This window comes from Choloepus didactylus, chromosome 4 (genome assembly GCF_015220235.1).
Source record: "Choloepus didactylus isolate mChoDid1 chromosome 4, mChoDid1.pri, whole genome shotgun sequence".
Classification (NCBI taxonomy): Eukaryota; Metazoa; Chordata; class Mammalia; order Pilosa; family Megalonychidae; genus Choloepus; species Choloepus didactylus.
In genome coordinates this window covers 138306816-138317533 of record NC_051310.1, presented here as the reverse complement: position 1 = coordinate 138317533, position 10718 = coordinate 138306816, and the positions used below count along the sequence as shown (strand labels likewise).

The following is a 10718-nucleotide window of genomic DNA, read 5'->3' as shown; positions in this document are numbered from 1 at the left end:
CAGCCAAACAATACATCCAATAAAATTATATAAGAAACAAAGGGAAATGTTCATTTAATCATACCAGCATATCTGAGAAACTGAATACTGAATTTTCTGATCCTCACCTATCAGTTGTTACAAATTGTTCATTACAGTTGTATTTATTTCCTGATGCCTTCTGAATAGTAATTATTCAAGTAGAAAATCATGATTGTGATTCTGATGCCTGTTCACACCAATCCCTTATTAAAAACATCCACTTTTTCTTTGCTTTACATAAAAACAAGATAAAAATCTAACCCCAAATGAGTATCATCAATCACTTAGCAAATATATTGTACTTGCTTGCTTTTGCTGAGCAAAAATAAGGTAGGAAAACATTTACGTACATACACGAGACAGAAGACACCAAAGGTAGAATAAGATACAGTCTTTCAATGTATCTTTCGAAGTCCTAACTCATTACCTCGGAGACAAACAGAAGCTGAAATGTAGGGTTTCATTTTATCTTCTGTCTGCTGTTTTACGTGACAAGTTCTCAATACAAAAAGTTAAGAGTCAAGAACCAAGAAGCCTATGCACAGATTCTGGAGAGCTCTATTATTTGTAAACAAGATGGCTCAATCATAGCATGTTATAACAGGACACAGACTGTTGATCACATGGCTTTTTTGGTTGTTTGTACAAGTCATAAAACCAGAGTTTAAGAAGAGGTTGCAAAAAGATAACAAATAGGATTGGAAGTCTTCTACAAAGATTATACGATTGGCATAAATCCAACTGTTTTAATTTACACTAGTCATGCTCCATTCATTTGGGAATTTTCTCATCCTTGTCTATAGCTAGCTTACATTAGAAATGGAGCCGATTTCTGAGATTCAAATAGGATGGCGCTGCAATCAAGAGGTAAGTGATCTCATTTTTGAAACTTGCTTTTATAAAATGGAAAATATAATTTCAAAATTCAACAAAGCTATCTGAAGTTAGGGGTGAAGATTACAGGCTCTTTGTATCATCAAAGATGAATGCATTACCCTAACTTTTCCTGAAGTTTACAGTGGAAAAAAAGCTTCTTTACACTGGCAGAAATCTGCCTCGGTAGTGGCAACTCTGTCCACATAAGAGACTTAGCTTAATTTCTGGCTGAAGAAGCAGGTGACACATTAGGGGTTTTTTCCTTAAAAGAGAAATAATTAAAATTTTACTTTTTTGAAATCTTTCTTTTTGGCTGAAAGGAAGACTATCACAGATTATTAGAATTTTGCCAGTGATCCAATGTTAGTTGACCTAAATTTGTGGGGGGTTGGGGAAAACAGAGAACACCAAACACAAAATTGCAGAATAGTTAACCACCTTATAAAAATGTCCTCAATTGCTTAATGTGACTTCCTTTATCAAGTGGATGAAAACGAAAGGGGAAAGATTATGAAGAGTAATGAGCATCCTGGAAATATTAGCAGAATCAGACACTTGGGATGAATAAGCATTTCTTTAGTGTTTTGGAACAGAAAACAGATTAATCTATGTTCTTTTTTTTTTTTTTTTTCTTCTTTCCCAAAGCAATATTCCATTAAGAAATATTTTATTGATGTATGTGAATCTGGATGTGGAGTAAAAGACCCTTCAACCCTTCCCCAGCCCTCAGAAAGGTGCTCATAATTTTGAATCAGGATTCTTTCCTGTCTTCATCTGTGATTGTCCTGAGTCAGAGTTGGGGCTCAAAGTAACTGCCAGTTGAATCCAAATAACATTTGATTTGTTTCCTGGCTTCTAGCAATCTCTTCTATAATGCAGTGTTGTTGCCAGACCAAATGGAGCTTCCGATACCGCTCACGTGATAAGTGAAGGGGATTGCCTCTCCTTCAGGGGAGAAAAAAAAAGACATGTAAGTTTGAATAAAATAATTGTCACATCTTTATTGCCTAAATTGGCCTGAAATCTTGAGATGTTCCTGGAACTAGGAGAAATCACAAGAGCAGGGTTTAAAAAAGGATATTTTCCCTTCATCATTGATTCCAAAGAACTTGAAAGATTGCTTAGACAGTGAAGCAGAACTTCGCTCCTTCACTATTGAGAAAATAGGTAGGGCATTATGGGACCTCATTTACGTGGCCAGCTAGATTATAACTTGAAGCAGCATTCTTCTTTTTTTGGGTATTTAGCCTGAGTGTGGGCTCTAATGGCTTCCTTGGCTTCATATAGCTTATCCACCTTTTATTTCTCATTTCTGCATAGCAGAGGTTGAGTCTTAGGTGGATGACTTAAGCTCTCAACTATATTCTGCTACTCAGAAACATTTGATTATAATTATTTTTACGGCATAACAAACTTGCTGGTGATTAGCAAATATTTAAGTTAAACTAACTGTACTTCAATTCTAGAGCTGCACAGTTTGCAACATTGTCCAACATTGCACAAAAAGACTAAAGTTTGGCCTTTGCCAATAATGGAGAACTGTGAGATCCTAATTCCTTGAGGCCCTGGGTGTCTCTGCTGTTGGAGATTTTAAAATTGCCTAATAGATTTTCAAATTCTGATTTTGTGCCTTTCTGAAAAAACTCAGACCTCTTATCTTTAACCTTCAACTACTTTTACCACTCAGCTTTCTTGTCACAATAAAAGATAATCCCTGTATGATCAAAGGGGTTCTAAGCTACAATAGTATGTCTATTTATTTTGAACATATTTCAAATAATAAAATTTCAGTTAAGCAAAAAGACAGTTTATTATAAAGGATTTAATCTTTATTTATGCACTATTTAGAACCATTGTTAAAGTGGTCTTTCCTCCTCATCTTCGTAAGTCATGAATAGCACCCCAGTTCCTACCACCAGGGAAAGAAAGAATGCTCCAAATTATAAACATTTTACTAATATTTTGCAAAAAAGACTGATACAGTTTGCTAAAGAAAAAAAGTTTCATGTATTGCGATGGAAACAATGAATATCTGCTTTAAACCAACCTCTCACTGGACACTACATATTTCTTTCTTTTGTATTTCAATGTCAGTTAAACCTTCCAAGTAATTCTGAAGAAAGTTTGATTAAAAATAATAGCGCATGCTAACATTAGGATGGTTGGTGTCCTAAAAAATTTTGGAGAAGTATTACTCTTTAGATCGAACTATAAAGGGTAAAGCACCAAGTGGCTTTTTACATTACATTTAGGGTGGCATGATATTTAATATTTTTAATTTGTAGCTTTTAAAAAACATCTCTCAATATTTAGCATTAACTTTTGTGGTCAAAGAACTGTTAACATCTGTGTATAATATGACTTAAAAAAAAAAGAGCAATATAAACAAGAAGTGATTGAAAGCTTCCTATTTTAAAAAAAATCTTACTTCAGGCCAGGGTCTGTTTCTCCATATTCATCCAAGTAGGGGGCTGGATAGGCACAGCCTCTGGCTTTACCTTCAACCAAGACCACTCTGCATTCTCTGATTCTGAATGACAAAACAACCAACAGGAAACATTAAGTGCATGTATGCAAAGTGTGCAAATGATAGGCATTCCATCAAAGTTAGTCCAGAGAAAAGACAGCCAATGCCTATTAGGAACTCAGTATAAATGCAATATAAACATAGACAAATAAACTAAATTGTCCTTTGTCTAACTAAAAAAGAATGAACATTGCTATTTTCGTTGAAGCTATGGTAAAGGATCAGTTGGGTTTAGGGAAATGGGAATAGTAATATGACTGACATATTGAAGTTGTCCTATCTGAGCCAGAAATACCCTAGAAAATGGTGGCTGGGATTATTTCTGTTCTGTTTCCTTACTCATTGACCTGGACAGAGGCAGAGGCTTAACAGAAGAACAGAACCACATCTCCTAGTCTAATAACCTGAAGGTCAAACTGGTGGTCAGTTAGGGAAATGTCAAGCCTCTGCTGATTAGAGCCAGCATCTAGTAGTGAAGATTAAAAAAAACGTTGCCATCTTCAGGGCACTTGGGACTCCTATATCAAAAAAAAAAAAAAAAAAAGGCTTGTATACATGTGTGGTTAAGACTATGGAAAAGGAAAAAGAAAATATAGATAAGATATAGATAAGCACTACAAATCAGATATAAAGAACAAGAGTAACAACAACATTGGAGTAGGTAGCAGCGTTTACTGGCTGTAGGTTCCCTAGAAGGAGAAAACAGGTGTTTGGGTTTAGCTTCCATGCATTCTGTCCCCATGGTCCAACAGATGCCTATGAGTAAAGATTATATATTCTACAATTAGTAAAATATTTAGGCTTATGTAAACAGAAACTTCATGACATAGGGGGAATGGAATGAAAGAGCACACACATCCACTTTGAATTTTATCATTTTCTCTCTCAGGGAAATTGCATTTTTCCTTCATGAATATGATTGACCCTTGTTCTACTCTCAATCTTGTTTTGAAATGAGGGAAAATAATGGCCAGTTGACAGAGGAAGTGAAGAATATAAAAACATTCAAAGGATAACCTAAAGCAAAAATTGGCATGCACTTTTTAAATATAAATTTTAGGACTCCAAGTTCTTTCACTATACCTGACTAGAGAGATCAATACAAAGTCTATCACATTTGCTTAGTATTTTCTACAAATAATGAAAATATGAACAGAATCCTACTTTTTATTTGACAATTTATCCTGTAATATCTTCTCAAATGTTTCATGTGAAGAATAAGTATATGCTCTAACTTCTGATCAATCATTTCCTATCAACAAATCATCCTGCTATTGCGGCCTCCAAATTGGATCTAGATTCCCTAAACTTCACTATGAAGCTTCCAGATCATTCACTACTCACTTCAGGAAAATGCAGACTCCAGCTCCACAGTGAAGTGCATGAAAAATGCAAGCTCCAACATCTTCCCCATTCACGGTTTCTTGGCAGCAGATGTTCTGAGAGCACAGTATGGCCCCACAGAAAAGACAGAGGACAGGGTGCTTTCGTTCATCATCTGCTGAACGTGGGCACCTGAAAAGGGAAGAAAACATTTAGTATGGAGGAGAAACAAAAAAAAGCACTATGTATTCAGTTAGCAACGAAGCACATTTTCATCACTGGCCCTTTTTAGCAAAGAAAACTCTTAAAATACCAGGAAATATTTAATTATACAACCCTTCTTTAGTACTTCCCTCTAAAATGACTTTCAAAATCTTCTGATTAATCCACAGTAAGAAAATCTATTATTAAATTTACAATGTCCTGATAATTCTCATAAAGTTTGGCAATTAAATATGCCTTGAGGTTGAGATTTCATGATAGAATCCAGTCTTCATCTAATATGACGAACGTATGGTCAAAAATATTTTCCCTGTAGTAAAGCCTGTGGCCTCAATGTTGGAGGAATATGATCTTGAAGGTGTATAATTGTCTAAAAATTACATTTTGCAGAAAGGGTCCAAACACATTTCTCCCCATTTCTTTGAAAATGTTGAGATCTTTAAGGCCAGAATGAGAGATGTCTTTTGAGGTAACATACCCTTTTTTCTGGGAATCACAGCAGGTCTTAGAAAGCAAATGGTTATGTCAACTTGCTTGAATCAAGGAGAACTCTGAGATTTGACCATTACACACAGAGGTATGCTGGAGTCTTGCTATAATACTCTCTAAAGGGGGGACATTTCTCTCTGAAATAAACAATGGCTATCTTTTAAAAAGGGAGCTTCCTAATGTTCTCCTGTCTCTGCTATAAAATGGACATGATGGGAAACATCAAGAATTCCTTAATTTAGGCAGAAGAAAAATAGAAAAAAAGCAACCAGAGGAGAGATACAGCTAGACCCACCCTGGGGTCAGAATAGAGAGCATCAAAAAGAATCTCTAACAGGATATTAATAGTGAGTCTTATTCTCTGATCTCCAGTTTCCCAGGCAAGATAAAAAATAATTATCATCTACATAGAAACAGAGGGACTCTGAGCATCGGCATTCCTTCGTATCCCTTGTAGATAAGGGGGCTATTTTCACCTCCAGGGAGTTTCTTCAGAACATAAAATTTCAAAATGAACTAGTTACTGTTGACATTTTTGTTGCTATTTTAGTGTAACAATTATTGATCAAAAAAGAAGCAAGCACTATAATCCTGTTTTGATAGCAGGGGTCTCCCCAAATAGGGAGAAAGTAGTATGGGATGTGTGGCTACCAATTGCTCCTTAGAATTTTTATGCAGTTCAAATTTTGTTATAAAAATGAAAGGAAATGTCAAATAGGACAAAAAGTCACAAGAGACAACCTCAGAATGGGCCTAGGATAGTCCCCAAAATTTTTGCCCTAAGAGAGTGGTAGTGGGTAGGGTGGCATTGTTTGTAGCCCTAATTAGATAAAGCCAACATTTTCTCTCTTCTTGAGTACCAGGATGGCTGAGTCCCTGAGTCACTAGTTATCTTACAGAGGGAAAAGGGAAGGTGCCTAATGCATAGCTAAACGAGCAGCCACCTACAATATTAGGGATGGTTTGATCTGACTAGAAACTGGTGATAAACGATAAAACTAGAAGAAGTCATGGGATTTATTTTCATTTTTACTTGAAACCAATGAATAGCAATATCACCCAGGAGGATCTTCACTATGATTAATGGCTCACATTCTTCTCAGATACCCCTAAAAGCCAACAACTTAATACTTCTTAATGCCTTGAAGATAACAGATATTCACTGGGCTTCTTGTGGAAGCAATGTAACCCTAAGATTAAGAGAACACTAAATTTAGAGCTGGATGCAAACTTGAAATCATCTAGCTAATTTTATGAATGCTGAGAGATAAAGTGACTCAACCACTCCTTTAGCTGGCTGACTTTAACCAGCACAAGAAAATCAACAAGGAAGCTAGAACTTTGAGGTCAATTCTATCTGGTAAAAGAGGCTGAGGTGTGGGCTGCCCAAGCCCTAGCTGATGACCAGTTAAAGCCCTCTGGCTTCAAAAATGAAAGCAATGGTTATAACTAAGAGAACAACCATAGTTATTCTACATGGTTGTAAGTCTTAAAATGGGCCAAAAAGGTGCTCTTCGTGTCCTCAAAATGATTCTAAACCACAATTCCTTTCTTTGGTTCCTTCAAGTGAGAGCAAGTCATTTAACACATGACTAAGGACTACTAATAGTTATCAAGGCAGTTAATTGAGATTACAAATTAGTATCCTTAAAACAAAATTTAAGAGTTATTTGTGTTTACTGAGAACTCTAATTTAATACTTTACTAAAAAGTCTGGCTGCTGTATAATGCTTGGTAAAACTGCAAAATTCCTAATGAGCTTTGGAATTCCTGCAATTTGGGAAAAGGATGCTTTGTTACCAGTACATAATCATCTTTGATTTTCAAGCTGCTGAGATTCTTGCTCTGTAATTACCTGTTACTGCTGATTTCATGTCATTATCAATGTGGTTTGCTATAGATGGTACTGCGATGTCACCTGACTCTTAGGAATACATAATCACATCAGTGTAAGTTCTGGCTTATTATTTTCAAGATATGATACCTTATGATTCAAATATGAATATTCACACTCCAAAGGCTAAAACAGATGTGAATATAAATCCCTCACTCAGAGACACTTCAATGGTTATGTCCTGCCCATGAATTTATGTTATTTAAATAACTTAAGGTAAATGTAATAAAATTAAGGGTTATTTTTACCTTTATAGGACATGATTTTATCATTAGACTCATGTTTAAACTCATGTTCTCTAACATAATTCATAGGGAATTCAAATGGTGTTAGTAATGAGTAAGTACATTGTAACTTATTTCACTTCTCACTAGTCTTTGTTACCATTCTTTTTCCATTTGAAAGTGACTACTGAAAGGGGAGTGGGTGATTAAAATCAAGTTTGAGAACCACTGCTTTAGAGTAGTGGTTAATCTGATTGTGGCTGGGGGACAGGATGCAAAACAGGCTAAGGAGATGGAATCTTCTCTCCAGTATCCAAGCTTCAACTTGAGTCACAATGCTGTTATCTGTTCTGCTGGGCTGTTTTATTGTTACAATGGGCTTCCACATAAGATTTTGTTTGAAGAAATGGTTCTTGTGGCTTGAACAAAAAAAAGAGACTGAAAGAAAATCATTGCCATAGAGATGCTCAGTGGTCACTTAAAAAAAAAGTTTGTTAGCAGTGGTGTATAACAATTGCAAGCTCAGAAAAGAAAATAAAAAAATTTGTTTTTCTCCTTACCTGAAGTGAGAAGCTTGATTTAGGAGGCAGCTATAATCATCAGGAAGCTCAATCAAACTATTTCTTTTTCTAGGGTACCTAGGAATGTAATTTAAAAGGTAATTTTACTTATGAATAAATAAGCCCAGATGAAAAAAAAACCAAGGTAATAGAAGGAAGAATATTTTCAAAATAATAGAAGGATGTTTTCCCCATGCTCGTTTTAGCTAGATTTCTGTACTGTCTGGGAAGGTAACATAAAGTAGTGATTAAGGAACAAAGACCGTGAAATGAGACAGGCCTGGGTACAAATCCTAAATTATCTGACACTTTGACAAGTCACTGAGCCTGTCAAGACTATTTCCTGGTCTGTAAATTAGGGATGAACATATTATACTTTCTCAATCATAAGGCACATCATAAATTTAATAACAGGGCTTCAGGGAAAAAAAAGAGAAACATTATACTAAATACATCCATCAATTAATTTGATTTCAGAAATGTTAAAATGTGAATAATAGTATCAAGGAACCACATACATCTATTGGGGACTAAATGAGTTGAAACACACTAACACATATTCAGTACTCAGTACATGTTTGCAAATGTTGTTATTAATTCCAACTATACTAGATACAAAATAAAAGCCTTGGTTGCATGGCTTGGGGAAGATCATCTGAATAACATGAAATTCTCTCTTCAAACCCTTCGGTCAATTTAAATTCTAGAATTCTTTTATGTTCAGCTAAAAATCATCTCTTTCAAGACTAATCTTGCCTCACTAAGCATCTTTTCCTTTTTTAAAGTTTTATATTGTTAACAGCATATTCTACACATTATTATAGTTCATTTTCTATTGTCTTGAGTTTTATAAGCATAACTAGATTCTAAATTACCCATGACCAAAAGCTGTATATGTTACATTTTTTTAATTATCAGAGTATTTTAGTACCATGCAGGGGAAATGAATTGAAATAAAGGATACACACAATGAATTGAAATAAAGGAAAAACTATGTGAGACTAACAGCTCTAAAATATGTACTCATATCCAAACTTTTCTTTCTCCTCAAAGATCTTCCTTTTCTTGATGGTGAGAACACTGCTGCAACATCTGAGCATAAGAGCTAGGTCTATTATCTCTAAATCACTAAAGTCAGGTTGTGGGGAAAAGCAATACAGTTATCCCTTCTACATCATGACTTTTCCCATCACAGTTTCAATATATCACTGGTCAGCATAAAAAATTAAACGGAATTTTGGGGGAGTTTTGTGGAAGCTGCAGAGGACAAGTGAAGGCCAGCAGATGACATACAAAGGCTAGACATTTGCAGAATTGTTATAAAAAAGGCATTCCAGTAGAGTCTGGCATCATACAAGAAAAGGCTAAGCCCTCATATGATTCCCTAAAGGAAAATGAAGGTGAAGAGTCTACCCCTACAGATTTTCTGGCCAACAAAGGCTGGCTCGAAAATTTTGCAAAAAGCTTTAGGTTACACAATGTAAAAGTAATGGTAGAGGCAGTGTCAACCAATCAAGAGGCAGCTAGGAAATTTTCTGAAACCCTCCCCCCAAAATTTTGTGTGTCCCTAACCCTCACAATGTTGAAGGGATAACTGTATATGCACATTTACAATGGAGGGGAAAGGAGTTCAAGTGGTGACAGAAGATGAGAAAACAGGTGGTAAATGTACACTGTATCGTAATGTTCACTTTATCCATAGAAAAATGGTACTGCTGTTGGTAAAGCTGGGGATCAATTCCTCTGCTGTTTTCTGATATAATTCTATTCAAATAAAAATCATACACTGTATATAATACAAGCCAGGCTCTGGAGTGGATACAAAGATAAGCATGTAGTTCTTGCCCTTTATTGCACTTACTGGTTAGTGATTTAGTGCTGGCAGATACGCACACATGCACACACATGTAGTAGAAAGGAAACATTAGGAAAGACTGTATGGAGGCAGTGGCATTTGAATTGGTCCTTGAGAAAGAGGTGGATTTTGACAGAGCCATAACTTAAGGGAGATAACAGGGTTGAGGAAAGGTTTTTTGGGGGTAGTTTCTAAGCAGATAAATAAGTAGGGAAGGAAGAAATACTTACATCTTGCTTTATTCCCAAAGGTTAAAAACAAAAATAAAAACAACAACAAAAAACTGGTTTATAGAAATTCTGTGATGACCTTCTGATTTTAACATACTAGCAGCTCCAAAATGCCACCTCCTCCTTTGTCTTTTGAGAGGCATGCACTAGCTTAAGGAAGATTCTCAAGAGGACCTGCAGCTTCCAACAATTTAAGAGGGAAAGGACAACTGTTCCAAGAAAAAAAAACATTGGAGGAAGAAATTGATTTCTGGTAAAGATCTAATGGAAATGTAGGAAAGAATATACTGAGAGAGAATGAAGAAGATACTAGAAAGCATACTCAATAAACCAAATACATAAGCAGATAAAACTTGTGGATGGGGAAGAAAGGACTGAGAAGTAAAACCAACCGGACCACAGTGCTTTCTTGCTTCAAATAGTTTAGTAAGGCAGGATCAGCACACCACCTGTATGTGAAGCCAAGAGAAAAATTAAGTGGGTTGTCACAGCTTCAG

The 10718-nt window shown here is 35.7% G+C and overlaps 1 protein-coding gene across 2 annotated transcripts in view; it reads right to left on the bottom strand.

Annotated features, from left to right (window-relative positions):
* Window positions 1–1468: 1468 nt before the first annotated feature.
* Window positions 1469–10718, bottom strand: part of UBR1 (ubiquitin protein ligase E3 component n-recognin 1) — a 239617-nt gene continuing 230367 nt past the window's right edge. For both annotated transcript variants that reach the window (XM_037834168.1, XM_037834167.1), the window contains exons 43-47: window positions 10614–10670; window positions 8137–8214; window positions 4769–4939; window positions 3326–3427; window positions 1469–1842 (exon numbers count right to left, since the gene is read on the bottom strand). In XM_037834168.1, the coding sequence (XP_037690096.1) occupies window positions 1701–1842; window positions 3326–3427; window positions 4769–4939; window positions 8137–8214; window positions 10614–10670 (550 nt within the window). In that variant the 3' untranslated portion in view covers window positions 1469–1700. The remainder of the gene's footprint in view (window positions 1843–3325; window positions 3428–4768; window positions 4940–8136; window positions 8215–10613; window positions 10671–10718) is intronic.